This window comes from Rhinolophus sinicus, chromosome 15 (genome assembly GCF_057876585.1).
Source record: "Rhinolophus sinicus isolate RSI-liver-muscle chromosome 15, RSI-T2T, whole genome shotgun sequence".
Lineage (NCBI taxonomy): Eukaryota > Metazoa > Chordata > Mammalia > Chiroptera > Rhinolophidae > Rhinolophus > Rhinolophus sinicus.
Window position 1 is genome coordinate 95,140,246 of NC_142515.1, and position 17,473 is coordinate 95,157,718.

At 54.7% G+C, this 17,473-nt stretch overlaps 1 protein-coding gene across 21 annotated transcripts in view; it reads left to right on the forward strand.

Annotated features, from left to right (window-relative positions):
• DNM2 (dynamin 2) overlaps positions 1 to 17,473 on the forward strand; it is a 79,844-nt gene that overhangs the window by 61,618 nt on the left and 753 nt on the right. For 5 of the 21 annotated variants that reach the window (XM_019744847.3, XM_019744846.3, XM_019744851.3 and 2 more), the window contains 8 exons: positions 77 to 88; positions 3,929 to 4,042; positions 9,387 to 9,496; positions 10,632 to 10,743; positions 11,279 to 11,443; positions 14,394 to 14,635; positions 15,664 to 15,915; positions 16,476 to 17,397. In XM_019744847.3, the coding sequence (XP_019600406.1) occupies positions 77 to 88; positions 3,929 to 4,042; positions 9,387 to 9,496; positions 10,632 to 10,743; positions 11,279 to 11,443; positions 14,394 to 14,635; positions 15,664 to 15,915; positions 16,476 to 16,545 (1,077 nt within the window). In that variant the 3' untranslated portion in view covers positions 16,546 to 17,397. Of the gene's footprint in view, positions 1 to 76; positions 89 to 3,928; positions 4,043 to 9,386; positions 9,497 to 10,631; positions 10,744 to 11,278; positions 11,444 to 14,393; positions 14,636 to 15,663; positions 15,916 to 16,475; positions 17,398 to 17,473 lie in introns of those variants that run through there. The other 16 variants (XM_019744849.3, XM_019744855.3, XM_088792501.1 and 13 more) reach the window with 8 other exon arrangements.

Genomic DNA, 17,473 nt, shown 5'->3' on the forward strand with positions numbered 1-17,473 from the left:
TCATGTCCCTTACGTCTCTTTTCCTCCGCCTGCTCTTCTTTGATTTATCCACAATCCTAACTTTGCATTTTCAAAGGGGGAGATCTTGGTAAGTACCCACTTAGTGTGGTAGCAAACATTAGAGAATCTAGTAGGGTGGACATCCTGCCACCCCTTAACATTCCCTTCCCCCCAAAATAACAAAACAACTAAACATCTAACTTTAAAACCCCCTGCCACAGCTGATGCCCAATGTCATGTTGCCCTGGGCATAAGCTGACTCACACAGACACTAACATGCCCTGGTGAGAGGCCCACCCCTCCAGCCCATTCCTGACACGTTGACCTGGTTTCCTGTAGGTCAGGGATGGCAAATACTTGGGTAACACCACACACTTCCCTCCCCTCACATCCCTGGCCAGGGAAGATTTTATTCAAGCCCTGCTGGAACTTGCCACTGCCGCCACTCCAATTCCAGTGCAGACATCACCATGCAGAAATTTCTCCTCTCCTGTGCTCATGGCAGACATTACTAATTGATCCAGCACTCTTTCCCTTGTGCCTCTCTTCTTTCATGTGCCCATCCATGGCAGACACCACTAATCAATCCTGCCATTCTTTCCTAAACATGCCACCACTCCCCATTCTGTGGCAGATGTGACTAACTGGCAAGAAAAATTTTTTCCCCATGTGATAGTTTTGTATGTGACACAGTCCCATGACAGACATGACTAATTGATCAGGGAACTCTCTTCTGGATGCTGCCACTATCCTGCCTCCATGGCAGATACGAAGATGGATTAAGCTCTTTTGTTCCTCTTGTCCCCGTCCCATACCTTTGCTTATGGCAGACATCACTAGTTGATTCTAGCAACCTTTCCCACTGAGCCTAGAATTCTCAGTATAGGACTCCGGGCAGTTCTTACTCGTTGATTGGTGTGGCCCCCACATTGAGTGGTATTTGCCATCCCTGTTGTAGGTTATACCTCCTCTCCATGTGTGGCCCAGCCCAGTGGGGAGCAGGTACTGCACATATCTGAGAGTTGAGTTCTTTTCAAGGTGCCCACCTCTGGGCAGCTGGCTTCAGCCCCAGCTCTCCACCTCAGAAAGCACGGCCTGGGCCTCCAGCCCTAATACAGGCCTCCTTTTCCAGAATACTCTCCTACCCCCAGCCACTGAGGCAGTGGTCTGGCCCCACTGCTGCCCTGTGGCAGGGATCTTGTGGAGGACCCAGGATCTGTCTAGTAGCTGATCTGATACTGTGCTTGGGCCTCACTTGTGCCCAGAGCCTAGAATTCTCTCAAAAGATGCAGAAAGGGCCAGAGTTTGGCCAAGTGGGGTGTGGGTCAGTGGCAGGATAAATGGATTACCGTTGGCCCATGGTTCCCATTTTCCCATGTGTCACCCCCAACCCCCTTTGAACTTGAATGATTTCCTGCCTCTAAAGAACCCAGGGGCCTGCTTCTCCCTACACCCCCTCACCCGAGAGGCTTAGTCATTCTTTTCCTAATGGATTCCACACCCCTGGCCACAAAGTGTGGCTGGTCCCTGAGTCTCCCAGCTCTGGTTGCCATCCTTGTCCAGGCGACAGGGGCTGGGACCCTTACCCAGTAGGAGGCTGGTACACCCTGCTGGTGGTCCCTAGCTGTGTTGCTTCTTGCCTGCTGCCCATGCTTCCTGTCCCTGTGGCCCTTGCACCCTCCCCGGCATGCCTGTTGCTATACACCCTAGAGTGTGGGAGCCCCACCTGCTTCTTCTGTCTCCCCTGCCTACCCCACTCCCATCCCCCACCTCGTTCTAAGCCCAGTCCCCTTGGGCACAAATCTGGCTTTTGGATGAGGAGAACCAACTACTCCTTTTCCTCTAGATTCAGCACCTGTGTCCACCACCCACAGCTTGCACCATCCCAGGGTGGAATTTAGTCTCTGACCCCAGTTGGGCCCCCATGAAGGTATCTCTTTGGGTGGCTTGAGGGAGAAGAGACCTGAGGGTTTCTCCAGGCTTGACAAGCAACCTCCTTCCTTGAGGCTCAGATGTACCATTCCTGGCGTGGCCTCCACCCCGTGGCCACATGCCCTATAGCACAGCCAAGGCCCTGCCTGCCAGCTGTGGCAACTATTAACCAATAGTGGATGCAGGCAAGCCAGGCCACCAAGGGGTGGTCAGGGCACATTTGCCCTCGGGAACCAGGTTGGACCCGGGAATGTGGAGGCCTCGCCATGGGAGGGCTCTGGGGAGCACTGGAAAACCTGTTTCTCCACCCCGCCTCTTTCCCTCCCCTGGCTATCAATCAGTGACTGAACTGAAGGTTAGAAGCACCCACTCTGTGGGCCTGGACTAAGTCAGGGAAGACCCTCCACCTGCTGCTGGGGGAGCAAAGGAACAGGCATGACCAGAGCCACACAGCTCTGGGGTTGGCACTGGTGGCCAGATGCAGGGGCTCCTTCCCGGGTCCTACGCAGAATGGCCTTGGGCCTACTTCTGGAGATCAGCCTTACCCCCAGCATAACCAGCTGTCCTGCTTTGCCCAGCAGTGAGGGTGTTCCCAGGATTCGAGACTTCTAGTGCTAAACGGGAGAGTCCTGGGCAAACCGGGGTGAGTTGGTCACCCTGAGTCCCGGGAGGATTCCATGATCTTGCTGGGGCTGATGGCCTCTGCCCCCTCGCCCACCAGGGAGCCCATGGGTGGGTAGGTGCCAGAGGTCACTGCCTGTTTCCTGAAGGCCACAACACTCAAGTGCTATCTCATCATCCCAGATGTGGAGAAGTTTATACTCTTGGCCTTAAGGGCTCCTAGGTGGAGCTCATGCTATCCCCAGCCTGGGCAGGGACTTCTGGGCGCTCTGTGGCCACCTCCACCTTCATGGGCTCTGTGCTGAGAGCCCCACACTCAGCCCCAGGAGAGATGAGGGCCGGGGACTGGGCACCTGTTAAGATTTAACAGGCCTGGGGACAGATCAGAGTAGGCAGGGTGAAGCCCCTCCTGAGACCCACCCACTAGGAAGGTATGTGGGCCCCAGAGGCATCCCTGCAGCCCCATCTAGTGTGCTCCTGCCCCACCCCAATCTGGGGTCACAACACTTTCCCAGCTGTCTAACCACATGCAGCCCACCCTCTGCAGCTTGGCCCAGTCTGTTGCTGCCTTGGCCTGGGGCGACCCTTCCTGTGCCTCCATGTGCTTCCCACTGCCCCGGGGTCCCCAGTCCAGAGTGGTGGAGGGCTCTGGCCCACACATGCCTCCATGGTCCAGGGAACATGGGAGCATGGCCCCCCAGGCTGCTTGCATTTAACTGTCAGGTGAGTTTCCCGCACAGGCCTGGGTTCTGCCTCTCACTCAGGTGACAGTTATGGCCTGATAAGCCCCCTCCATGGGGTCTCCCAGCCCAGAACCCCAACGTGTCAGGCAGAGAAAAGTGGGACGTGGGGCTTGAGGCCAGTATGGAGCATATCCCATGCAGTTCCCCCGGGCTCAAACCTTTGTCCCCAGCCCTCTGGGTATAGGCGTCCCTGCATCGTTATACTCTGAAAAGAGCCTGTGGGGAAAGGAGCCCGGGGATGGGGGAGGGGTCGGTTGTCAGGGCAGGTCCCTGTGCCCACTGAGTACCCACCCCGGCGAGCTGAGCAGATAAGCTGACAGAGCAGGCAGCAGAATTGAAGCTGCGAGTTGAGCATCTGCTGGTTGGCTCCTGAAAAGAGAAAAAGAGCCAAAGAGAGAGAAAAAGAGCTGCTTCATTGCATGGGTGACTGTCTACTCGAGTGCCTCATGCCAGTTTCCAGCGGGAAGTACTTGGGGCAAGGCAGAGTTGGGTTGTCTGTTTTGGGGCTGGAGGTGTCTCTGCCATGGTCCCCTGGCTTCCCGCCTTGCTGGGGACGAGGGCACTGGCTGCTGTGCTGGGGGTGGGCCGGGCTGGGCGATGGGTCCCCCACTGAGCTGCACCCTTCCCCCCAGGTGATCCGCAGGGGCTGGCTGACCATCAACAACATCAGCTTGATGAAGGGTGGCTCCAAGGAGTACTGGTTTGTGCTGACGGCCGAGTCTCTGTCCTGGTACAAGAATGAGGAGGTGAGTAGCCGGCAGTGATGTGGCCATAGGGCGAGAATGGGTGGTCTGGGTGGTTGCTTACTTGTTCACACACTCTTTTACTCATTTACTTACTGGCTTGTTCTTTCATTCATTCGTTCATTAAAGAAAGGTTCCCCAAGTGCCACTGTGCCTAGAGCTCACCATTAATGGAGGGTGTGCCAGGCATCGCACATCTCCAGCCCTTCGGAGCCACTGGCAGGCTGGAAATTAACCTCAGCCTCCAAAGTCACAGCAAGGGGGACCCTGACTCTGAGGGGACACAGCCTGATGTCAGGGACTTAGGCTCACAGGCAGGCTGCTGGGGTACTGGGATTCTGTGCTCTATAACCTACATAGACTCAGCCAGGCCCTTAGTCTCTCTGGGCCTCAGTTTCCTCATCTTTGAAGTGGGTAGAGTGGCCCCTGCCAACTGCGAAGTGCTTAGCCATACTGTCTGTCTTTAGAACATTGCACATGTGCTTGTCCTTATCAGAAGGACAGAGGGAGGCTTCACAAAACAGCACCAGGAACAGCACTGCATGCTGCGTTCTGCTCTGGTCTCCATACACCTGTGGGTAGGCGGCTGTGAGTGAGTGCACCCCCGGCCCAGTGAGCAGTTTGTCTGTCCGTGTCCCTCCTCCGCTTCTGCCCTGGCCCATCCTCCCATCCTGAGTGTCCTATTTCTTTACTTAGTTCTCTTAAGGGAACAACATAAGTGTGGCATAGTGGCCGAGGAGTGAAGCCACTCCTTCGGTTCCTGTTGCCACTGTCACGTGCTGAGGGTCACCTGCAAGGGGCATTGTGCTTCTGTCATTTTCCTGCGTCACCCTGTTGGCCAGGGCATTGGTAGACGTCTGTGACAGAAGCCCAAAGTGAAGGCACTTACAAACACAGAAGTCTGTTTCTTGCCGGTGCCCCTGGTGAGCTTGGTGGCCCTGTACTTCGATGCTGTCCAGAGCCTGGGCTTTGCCTCCCCTCACAGTCCAAGATGGCTGCCCCCATGCCCATCACCACGTGGCCTCTAGCAGCCCCAAAAAGGGAAATAAGAGTGCTCATGCGTTCCTGACCAGAATCTAGACACATGGCCGCTATGTGTCCTGCTCAACTGGGATGGCACTGGCACCAGGTGCCCTTGGAGGAGAAGTCAGTCTTCTCGTTGCCCCTGGAGCCATCCTACCTGGGGTTTAGGAAGACCCCCTGCAGAAGTGGCTCACACCAGATGCCTCACTGACACCATCCAGGATCAGGCAGGCCTGGGTCCAACCATGTATACTTCCGCCTAGGCTCCGACAGAAGGCAGGTAGAGATCTGTCAAGGCCCGTCTGTGGCCCTTTCGTTTATGAAGCCCACAGTCTGTTCCAGGCTCACTGGCTGGGGAACCCACCGAGGCTGCATGTAAAGGGCACCGTCCTCCTCCTCCTCCTCCTCAGGAAATCCTCACACTTTGTCAGTGAGGAAACTGAAGCTCCAAGCTGTGACTCTGCCCATTTCACAGAGCAAAACTGGGTTCCTATGATGGATAAGAGCATGAGCTCTCTGACCCATGAGACACCTCAGCCCAGGCCTGGACCACTGCCCCACAGCCTAGGCTGGATGTGGTTCCTCCAAAGGGAGGGTGTAAAGGGTAACATCATCCTACTCCACACAAGGCCAGAAACTCAACCCTAGAACATTCTGGAAGCGTCAGGAACTCTGAGACCCCAAAGGGAGGGACCCTGCCTGGGTAGCTGTTTCTAAACGAGGGTTGGGGGTTGTCCATGACTCCACAACATCGTGGTGTTGGGATGTGGAGGGAGGGCAACCAGGCGTTCCTCAAGGAACTTATGTAGCCAGATTAGCTCCTCAAAATGGCCGGGTGAGGGGTGAGGTGACGCTTTTACATTTTCCCGTCTCTCCGCCCCCGCAGTCTGAAACCCAACCTGCTCTGTGGTTTGTCAGCTGTCAGGCAAGCCCAGGGCTGGTCCCCGCCTTTGGGCTTGGGGGTCCCCAGGGCTTGACACCAGCCTTGAGCAGCTGTAGAATAATTTCTGGGCCCAAACCCCAGCTTAGTTCGCTGCATGGTGCCATTGTGTGTCCAATTTTCAGAGCTTCTTTTCTTGAACTTAAGGAGGGACCCTTTGTTTTCCCCTCATCTGGGGGTTGAAAGCAGGAGCGCCAGACTCTTCCCTTGGGGCCCCAGACCAGAGGCAGGGGCAGTGTTGGGAGGAAAGTGGAGTGCCCGCCGGCAGTAATGAGAACCAGCAGCCCGTGAAAGAGGCCCTATGTGTGCCCCAGACACAAAGCAGGCTCAGATCGGGAGGGGCAGGAGTGAGGTCCTGTACCCCTCCCAAGTTAGTGTCTCAGTTGGGACCCTCAGTCACACATGGCGGCCATCCCTATGGCTTAGAGAAGCGTTGGAGAGGGGCAAGGCGTCTATCCACATTGCTTTATTTAAAAAATAAATAAGAGGAGGTGGTTACAGTACAGGGTAGGAATAGGAGGGTGGTTCAGCCAGGGACCCCCAACCTCAGTGTTGGGGCTCCCTGCCTTCCCTGGTGCCTGTTCTCCCCCCCCCCCCCCCCAGGCCCTTCTGGAATGCAGAATCTTCTGTCCAAGTCTCCACCCCGGTGGGAAATAGGGTGGTGGGCGATGACACTCACCTCCAGGTCTGCCTCTCTGAGGGGGTGGCAGCAAGTTTGGGGGGCCCAGTCCTGACGTGCTGCTGGCCCGAGCCCAGCCTAACCAATGTGCAGACTACTGTACACATTCAGAGCCCCCTGAACAGGTAGTCTGAACACTGGGTTGGCGGGGCCGGCTGTTCATCCCATGGGCCCCCCAGGCAGCAGAAGGGCCACCATGCCTCAGCACCTCCAAGCAGGCGAGGAAGCCACCGCTCTGCCCGTGACAATCTGCTCTGGCTCTTCTGACGTGGCAAGGCTGGGCCGGCTTGCATCTGGAGAAAGTTGTGGGTTTTCAGGAAATCCTAAGGAGGGGGTGGGGAGAAGGGAGGGTTTGGATCTGAAGCCTCTGTGTGCAGGAGACGGTCTCCTTGGGGGTCAGGGTGGGGGCAGGCGCACACATGCCTCTGTGTGTGCATGCGTGCCTGTGTGTGTGTCGCACACATGCCTCTGTGTGTGTGTGTGTGTGTGTGTGTGTGTGTGTGTGTGTGTGTGCGCACGCGCGCGCCAGCAACATCAGGGAGGCAGCCGTCGTACTCTGGGTGGAATCACTATAAACAGTACCAGATGTGGCGTCTCGCTTGGGGTCTGAAAGGACTGACTCAGTTCCTTGGCCTGTCTGGCTGACGAGAAGCTTCCTTCCTCATGACACAGCAGGGTGGGGGCAAGGGAGGCCCTTCTAAAACTTCTGGTCAGGCCCCTTCTAAAGCCCCCAAAACTTCCCTGAGAAGTAGGAGGACCCCAGGCTTTGCCTGGGATGACTGGTCCACCATTTCTTTACCACCCTCCCTCCCTTGGACTCCGAGTCCGCAGCCTGAATGTAGGGACTATTATCTCAGGGGCCGCCAGGCCCCTCTTCCTGTCTGACTGTGGCTCAGCCTGAAGAGTGCTCTGCCCTGCTCTGCCCCCTGCCTAAAGCCTGGTAGGCCGATCCTTGAGCCACGAGAGCGAGACAGACAAAAGAAAACCCCTGGTGCCTCGTAAGCACCAGCTTTACGGTGGGCTCATGCTTAGCACTTTCACACATTGTGACATTGTGTGAATCCTCACCTCAAACCAGGAGGGCACGACTCCTGTCTACCTTTGACAGATGCTGAGGCAGAGGGGAAGTGACTTGCCCAAGGACACATGGTCAAGGAGGGACAGAGCTCACTGAGCTTCTAACGCCAAAGGACTGAGCCCACGCACCAAGCCTGCAGCTTGCTCCTGCCTCCCTGCCCATAATCCTGAAACTCAGCCAGCCCCCACCAGCCATGGAGCCCCGGCCCCCTTCCCTCCATCACTCTCTGCTCTTAAATTTGGAAGCAGCAGCCATCTTGGGCTTCTTTCTGGGGTCTTACTGTGAGCCAGGGACAAGAGAGGTGAAAAGAAGTGAACTGCTGGGTGAGGGAGTGGGTCTCCAAAGTTGCCTAGAAGGTAAAAGGCCAGGAGGGTGGTGGAGAAAACCTGGCATTGGGGCACATGTCCCAGTGTGGCCCACTCTGCCTTCTGTGTGTCCCTGGCAGCCAACGTCCTTCTTTGAGCATCATGCTTCCCTGGCAGGGATGGGGAGGTTTCTGTGAGCTGATAGACAAACAGCACTTCTCATTGGTCCTTGAGGGCTGTTGTGGGTCACGTGGCTCTGTGCTCTGGTTTCCTCATGTGAAAACCTAGTTAGTATGTGCATGCGTACCACACCCACAGGGGGCTACTGTGAGGACTAACAATGATGCACCAGCCCCATGCTGGACACACAGTAAGTGCTTGGTGGGTGAGCATTGGACTCCGGAGTATGACTCACCAGGCCCATGCCCTTGGCCAGGGGACCCATCCTCTCAGACCTGCTTCCCCAGAAGCCATTAAGACTGCTGTGCCCCGCCGTTGGTTGGTATTTCCTGAACGGGGCTGCCCTTAGGAAGCGAGTGACACTTCTGTGGTTTCAGGCTTCAGGCATCAGTTTGGTGGGGCCTTGCTTTCTAGCTCTGGGCTCATCCGAAATCCCAGCCCTGCCCCTGACACCCTGCTGCCCCTCTGTGTGCTTTAGTCTCCCCTCTGTAAGTGGGAACATAGTGGTAACGCACTCCCAGTCTTGTGGTGAGGCTGTAGCCAAGTTAATGGTTTCATTCCCTCAGCCTGAAGGGGAGAAGTGGATTCTGCATAGAGTCAGAGCTGGCCAGTTTTGAGCAGTCACTGTGTGTAAGCAGTGACTAAAATAGGAGTCCCTGCCCTCGAGGATCTGATGAATTCAGTCCGGGTGACAGATGGCAACCTAGGTTAATGAGCAAGATATATAGTGTGTTGTGTCGTGAGGGGAAGGGCCAAGGGGAGAACTGGGAGTGGGAGGGAGATCCAGGCAGGGGCAGGGCAGGTGTTGCCAGGAGGGTCCCCTCTGCACAAAGACTTGAAGGAGGCAAAGAGGGAGCCACAAAGGCATTGGGAGGGATGAGCATTCAAGGTAGCAGCCCCAGATGTGCAAAGGCCCTGGGGCGGGAGCTCGCCTCAGATGTTCAGGGAACATCAAGGAGGCTGGCATGGCTGGGGCAGGGTTGAGCCAGGGGATGATGGTGGCTGATGAGTTAATCTGAGTAAAGCAGCCAGTATGGGAAGCATCAGGTGTTAGCAGTGGTCCTCATGGTCGAGTCCAGCCCTGCGCATCCTCACATCCTCAGTTAAACAGCCCAGGATGACCTTACCCCTTCCATCCTCAGGAAAAAGAGAAGAAGTACATGCTGCCTCTGGACAACCTCAAAATCCGTGATGTAGAGAAGGGCTTCATGTCCAACAAGCACGTCTTCGCCATCTTCAACACAGAGCAGAGGTGAGGGCCCATGAGGTCCCAGGGGGGAAACCGATGTTTCCCCCAGTCATTCCTTCAGTCATTCACCACCATCCATTGAGCACTTCTGAGGTTTATAGTCCCTGGCCTGGAGTCTTACATTCTAGAAAGGGAGTCAGGTGAGAAACAAAAATGCCATGGGCGGTCAGGGAAGATGGGTGGTCAGGGAAGACCTCTCTGTACAGAGACTGGGATGAAATGATGCAGCCGTGGAGAGTTCTGAGCAGGTGAGAATGGACCTGACTCCGGTGCTCACAGGCGCCCCCGTCTGTACCACCAATTCCAGTCAAGCCTCCTGTTTTGTGTAAGAAAAGCTCTGTCCTGCTTTGTTCTGGACAGGCCTAAAGCTCTGAGACCTACTTTGGCCATCAACTGGTTCCAAAAACCTTTATAGCTCTTTTAGGCTCATCCGCCTCCCCCCTCCCTCCTCTGTCTAAGAAGCCCTCGGGGGCACGTGGGAGACCCTGCCTCTGCAGTGGGACAGGCCTATTGGGAAACTCTTCTGGGCTGTGTGACATCAAGGCAGCTATCCCACCTCCCTGGTCCTGTGCCCCCAGGGCAGGGGGTGAAGATATTATCGAATGTATTATTTAAGAGTTCAGAAAATCCAGAATAATAGTAGCAGAAACAAGATAGCAGTTTTGGGGTTTTATATAAATCAACTTCAGACTTTCCCATCCAGGGCAGCTCCACAGGCATCTGGGCTTAGGCCCTCCTTACGCCTCAGCTTTCCTTCTCTGTTCAAGGTGGCTGCCCAAACTCCAGCCATCCTGATTATTTGCCAGGCAGCACGGAAGAGGAGGAATAGCAACAAAGTCATGCCCCTCCCTTCACAACTCCTTCCAGAAGTCTCTCAGGGCAGCCACTTACTGATCACCAGTTGGCCAGAGCTCTGTCACAGGGCTGTGCCTAACCTCAAACCCAAATCTCACACCAAGGCTTTGGGGCAGCTTGGCCATCTCAGCCATGCCTGCCCTGTGGGACAGGACAGGGTACAGGTGCTGCTACCATCCTGGAGTCTCTGGTGTGTGTGTCTGGTTTAAGTGAATCCCAGTCACTCAGACTCCAGAGCTCACTGCACCCACGGTCAGGGTCAGCACGCGCGTCTCCCCCACAGGAACGTGTACAAGGACCTGCGGCAGATAGAGCTGGCCTGCGACTCACAGGAGGACGTGGACAGCTGGAAGGCCTCCTTCCTCCGAGCTGGCGTCTACCCCGAGAAGGACCAGGTGAGGAGCCGCCCGCTCTGTCTGGCTGGCATACCTTTGGCTAAGCGAACCCCATCTTGTAGAGGATGGGGACTGGGGTCTCATAGGATGGGTTATGTCCAGGCTGTATTTGCCATAACTCTTTGAAGGCACATAGCCCAATGCCCTCGAGCAAACAAAGCAGAAAGGTAGGGGAGGGTTTTGTTATCAGGGTCCAGAAGATTCTCCAGCTGAAGGCAAAGACAAGGATGCATAGGGACTGCATCCTGTCTGATCTGTTTTCTCTCCTCCTGTCCTTGAGGCAGAGTGAACAAATTAACATGTTGTTGCAGTCCCCCAGTGAGAAGAACTAGTCCACTTTGTGCCGTGGGCCCCCCGTCTGGGCAGCTCAGGCCAAGGGTAGGCAGGGCCACATTGTGCCAAAGTGGCCATCGGGGGCCAGCCCTGGAGGGTTGGTTGTGGGTGGGACAGGGCAAGCAATTTCCAAAGAAGGGAGACTCCCCACACTCGCCTGAGGCTGATGTCACCCCTCACCGCCTCCCCTCCCCACTTGCAGGCAGAAAACGAGGAGGGAGCACAGGAGAACACCTTCTCTATGGACCCGCAGCTGGAGCGCCAAGTGGAGACTATTCGCAACCTGGTGGACTCGTACGTGGCCATCATCAATAAGTCCATCCGCGACCTCATGCCAAAGACCATCATGCACCTCATGATCAATAACGTGAGTGCCTGTCCCCCAGGGCCACCGGTCTCGGAGAGGGCCTCAGGCAGCTACAGCTATATTTGACCTGAACACACTATCAAATTTAAAATTAGTGAGTCACCACCTTTTAACCATCAAAATCAGGATTCCTAGCCTGTCCTGGGAAATTGGAAGGTGCAGGCCACATGGAGCCCACCCTCCCATTAATCCGGTAATTGAAGCTAATACAACACGTATGCACTTTCTCTAAATTATTTTTTTTAGTCTTACAATAACCCTAGAAGAGGGACTGCTATCACCTCCATTTTGTAGACTGGAAAACAGAGGCCCAGAGAGGTCAAGAAACCTGTCCAAAGCCACTCAGAGGAGTGGGCGGTGGGATTCAAAGCCAGACTGAGTCTGTCCCCAATTTTTGTCTGGTATTGGCAACCTTGGCCCCCTGGTGGCCTGTGGCCCAGCCTACCTTTAGGGAGTTACCTGCCTGCCCTTGGGCTCGCAAGCCTCTCAGCGCTTTAGGCCTCTCTGGTGAAATGCAGCTATACTGTTTCCCACTCTAGGCTGCTGGGAGGGTTCAGTGATTCACAGTTTCAGGCCTTTTGCTCGGCAGTAGGTATTCAGGAAGCTATATAGACCAGGTTTGATTTGTGTTATGACTAAAAAGCTCTAACTACCGTGTTTCCCTGAAAATGAGACTTAGCCGAATCAACAGCTCTAATGCATCTTTTGGAGCAAATATTAATGTAAGACCTGGTCTTATATTATGTTAGATAAGACCCGGTCATATATTACAGTAAAATAAGACTGGGTCTTACGTTATTTTTTGCTCCAAAAGATGTATTAGAGCTGATTGTCCGGCTAGGTCTTATTTTTGGGGAAACAGGGTATAACAGCATCTAAAGCAAAAATCCTGTCTCTTCCCTTCGCTCCTTTCTTCACAGTCCTTTCTTAAGTGTCGTGGGTGCCCTGGTATATTCTTCACATATGGATGAGATTTCTCCCTCCCTTCTTCCATTTCTCCCCCCTACCCCCACTCCGGTTCAAGCCGCTGTTTCTCAGTTTAGTTGTGTAGGACACAGCTCCCTGGCCCATGCTGGTATTAAGAGCCTTGCGCTGAGTCAGTCAGCCCCCCCGGCTGAGGCAGTCGGTCGCTGGTCATCGGTCGGCTGTGCACAGGAGCTCATGGCAGCTCTTGCTGGCGGCTGGCCGCTCATGGAGGCACATGGTAGCCCACGGCAGTACTCAGCAGCCCGTGGTAGCAGTCAGCAGCCCAAGGCAGCTCACACCAACCTCTGGCTATTCATAGCAGCCCAGCTCCAGAGAGAGCTGTTGTTCACAATCTTAGCTGTAGAGGGCGCAGCTCACTGGCCCATGTGGGAATCGAACCGGCAACCTCGGCTTTAGGAGCACGGTGCTCCAACCACCTGAGCCACTGGGGAGGCCCTAAATGAGATTTATGATATAAATCATTCTGCAGCTTTGAAATTTAAATTCATATATGTTTTGACCCTTCAGTTTTACTTGCAGGAATTTCTCCCACAGAGACATTTGCCACATGCCAGTTGAACACATACATGATTATTCTTTTCCGCATTGTTTTGTAGTGGCCAAATATTGGAAATTTCCATCCATTTAATATACTCTGTTTAATGAATATCCATTCTATCAGACACAAAAAAAGAATGAGGAATATCTCCATATCTATAATTACTTTCATTATTAAGTGCAAAAGGTATGGAGTAAACAGAATATACAGGAAGGCTCCATTTGTGTAAAAAACGGAGGGGAAATACATACATATTGTATATACATAGAAATCTCTGGGAGTTTGTACAAGCTTCTTAGAAGGGGAAGTTGGGGGCTAAGGCCAGAGTGAACAAAGGAGTTGTCACTGTACCTTAAGATTATATTTTATTTTTCCTTTTACTAGTTTCTCAAAATTTAAGTGTTTAAATAGCTGATGCATTCACATGGTTCGCAAGTCAAAAACTATGAAGTATGGCCATCTTTGCAAATGTTGAAAGTTTGAGAAAATTTCCAATATAGACAATTTATAGGAGTCTTCTGTTATGAGGTGTCATATATCCACTGAATTTATGTATTTACAGCCTCAGGCCACTCTTGACCTTAATGGGGACACTCTGGAAGCATCCCCTCTAAAATCAAGAACGAGTTGGCCATTTCTACTTTTATTTAACTTTCCTGTAAAGTTACCAGCCAATGCACTTAGACAACAAAAATAATTTAGAGGTGTGAACATTATAAAAATAGGAAAAATGTTTCCTATTTCTTGAAGCTCATGTACACAGGAACATGTTTACCTAGAAACCCCAAGAAGAGTAACTGCAAAACTGCTGTACCCTGTAGGAGGATTCACGAACTAAGTATAAAATTAATGAACAGAAACTAGTACAGTATGTCCTCACTTATCATCAATAGGTTCTGCAACTTTAAGCAAAATAAGGTATAACAAAACCAATTTTACAATAGGCTAATTGATGTACACCTGAAACTAATGTAATTAATATAGTATTGTATACCAGTTATACTTAAATTTTAAAAAAATACTATGGGCTAATTGATATAAATAAATAAGAGTTAGATTCCTACGACATTGCATCAACAGTATAAATAAATATTATTGGAAAACCTGCTGTTGTTTTTGAACAAAAGCCAGTTTGAAGACAAAAGGATAGCAGAAAAGATAGCAATAAAAGAGGTAAGAGTCTAGGAATAAGTTTAATAAGAATCTCCTGAAATGGGTTGGAAGAACACTTGAAAGCGTCCCTGAATCATTTGGAACACTGCTGGGTGGAAAGCTCACCTGCATTTTAAACGTGTTCTACGATAAATTAAAGACAAAGACTGCCCGACCCAGTGTGGTGGCTGCTTTTCCAGCCAGTTGCAATGGTCGGCTGAGTTCACGGGCGGTGTGGTGGGAAGTCCTGACTTCTCTGACCTTTGTCCCCAGACGAAGGCCTTCATCCACCACGAGCTCCTGGCTTACCTATATTCGTCGGCGGACCAGAGCAGCCTTATGGAGGAGTCGGCCGACCAGGCCCAGCGGCGGGACGACATGCTGCGCATGTACCATGCGCTCAAGGAGGCGCTCAACATCATCGGGGACATCAGCACCAGCACCGTGTCCACGCCCGTGCCCCCACCTGTTGATGACACCTGGCTCCAGAACACCAGCAGCCACAGGTCCGAGAGGTCTGGTCACCCACCACCCACATGCTACAGAGGCTGCTGCCTGGGGGCTCCCAGCTCCCTCCACCCCACCCCATGTGTTCGTCAGGGTACAACCCGCGGGTGGGCAGGTTGAAGGGGCCTGATCCGGATGGCACAGCACCCAGGGCTAGTGAGAATGGGAGCTGCTAGCCCACCTAGCCTGAAGGGACCAGAAGAGAGAAGGGGTCAAGTGCCACCTGTCTCCTGGTGCCTTCCATTTCTTTAGCCCAAATGGAAGCCAGAGAGGGCAAGAGGCCTGGGCGACACCAGCCTTAGGGGTCAGTCTCCTGAGGCACAGAGTACAGCCTACAATCACATGTGCGGGGGGGCCGGGAGGGGCATAGGACATAACAAGCACATCCCCTCCCCTCTGCCCCAGAGCTGTTGGATGGAAGTGAGACACTGGCGTGGGCAATTCACAGAGTATCCGGCAGGGACACCTAACCAGTGGAAGGGTTAGGAGGCAAATGGTAGGAGGAGAGGGTAGGTCAGGGAAATCTCAAGGTATCAGCCTCACTGAGACTTTAGGGAACCATGGAGTTACTTAGGGAGAAGACACAGTATCCAGCCTGGGAAGCAGCAGGTGCTCAGACCCAGGGGGATCCAGGGGGACACCTAGGGCAGGGGCTTGCGGCCTCTGGAAGCATTTGGACTGGATTTGCAGGGCAGGGCTGGGCTGTGGTAGGATCTTGGACTATGGAGGGTGGATTAGAGGAGTCATGGAGGTAGGGAGGCCCGAGCCAGGCCGGTGAGAGGGAAATGTCTGCGGGAGTGAGGTCAGAGGGAAGCAGGAGCCTTTGGTGGCCAAGCATTTTGGGCGGGAGGACAGGTCGGGGAATGGGCGGAGGATTGCAGTGCATCTGTACTACCCCTTGCCCAGAACCAGGCGCTTACTCGCATCTCCCTGGGTGGTAGCTGGTGCCTACCCGTTACAGAGGCGGCCGGGCATACTGGCGTGCCTGGTGCTCCTGCTCACCATCTCCAGCTCACACCCTCTCCTTCCTCCACAGCCCCACTCTGCAGCGCCGACCCATGTCCAGCGTGCACCCCCCAGGCCGGCCACCAGCAGTGAGGGGCCCCACCCCGGGGCCTCCCATGATGCCTGTGCCCGTGGGGGTAGCAGCCTCCTTGTCAGCACCCCCCATCCCATCCCGGCCTGGACCCCAAAGCGTGTTTGCCAATAATGACCCCTTCTTGGCCCCGCCTCAGATCCCATCTCGGCCCGTTCGGATTCCACCCGGCATCCCCCCCGGAGTGCCCAGGTAAGCTAGCCCCCTCTCACTACCTGCCATCTAGAGCCACCGGCCTACACCCTGTAGGAAGTGGAGTCACCAGCATCTCCATTTGACTGGTGTGGAAACTGAGGCCCAGAGAAGCCAAGTCCCTTGCCCAAAATCACGGGGTGGTGGAGTCAGGTGACTCCAGGGCTCCCGGCCTGTCCTCTGCCTGAGTGGGTGGACCCCCCACGGATCTTGGGACTCCTCACGTGGGGACTCTCGTGGTTTTGGCCTTTGCTTCCTCAGGACACACACACGTCAGTCACGGCACAATCCTGGCCTTCCTCTCCCCACCCTGCATGCCAGACTCCCACATTTGTCCCATGAGGAACCTGAGTCCAGGGTGGGTGGGGGACCTGCCCAGAGTAGCAGAACGAGTGACGGCGAGGGTACCGATGCCTAGGCTTGGCAAACTCCTACCTGGCACCCTGGCAGCAGAGGGCAGCACCCTGGGGCAGGGTGGTGGGGCCTGGGTCTTCATTGTTGCCCTGCTTCCTGCCTCACTGGCGTCTCCCCCTCCCTGTCTGTCTTTATTCTCTTTGCAGCAGAAGACCCCCGGCTGCGCCCAGCCGGCCCACCATTATCCGCCCAACCGAGCCGTCCCTGCTCGACTAGGCTGCGGGGGGCACGTTCTCGGGGGGTCCTTGTGCACCTTTAGTGCCGGAGCTTCAGTGGTCTGGGCCCCTCTGCCACTCCTCGCCCTCCCATCCCCATGTCGGGACCAGGCTCCCTGACTCTTTCCTTACCCTGCCCAGTCGGGCTGGCCTGGCCCCCATCCCCAGCTGGACACAGCACTGAATGAAGGGGCCCTGGAGCCCCGGGGCAGGGGCAGCTGGGGTGTTGCACTTTGGGGGATGGGGCATCTGGTAGCAGAGGAGGGAGCTGTACCCCGAGCGCCATCTTGAATGAGGAATCCCAGCTGGGATGGGGAAGACTTGCCCAAGGGGCTTCTCTGGACTAGAAAGCCTGAGTAGACCAGGCCTAGGCCTTCTCAAAACTGGGTACCAAGGGTGCCTGTACCCTCAGTCCTTGCTGGGGCGCAAGGAGTGTGTCCGATTCTCAGCAGCGGGAGTGCCTGGTGGCAAGCCAGGCCCACCAGCCTAGCACTACCTGCCCTGCCCGAGTTGTACATATTCCTTCCTTGGCCGTATTAACTGCACGGCCCAGCCTCGGCTGCCAGAGGTGCCTTTGCCAGGTCCGGAACCCTCAGCACTGCCGGCCTCGCTGTCTTTCTCCTCTCTGCCCCTTTCTCCTCCTGGGTCCCCAGGGTGGCTTGGGCTTGGGGCTGAGTGGGTGGGGAGGCTGGGGGGCCTCTCGGCTTCCACCAAGGCTTCCCCCATGGGGCGGGCCCCAGGCGGCCACTCTCTGAGCAGACCCTTGCTCGCTCCTCGCTCGGTTTGACCACTGTAAGTGCCTGCACTCTGTATCCTATTAATAAACTAAAATAAAGGGAAGAAGCTTCTGGTGGCTGCTGTGTGGGCCTTTTGTGTTGGTGTTCAGGCTGAGGACGTGGGCTGCTTGCCTTCCCCCAGCAGGGCCTTCC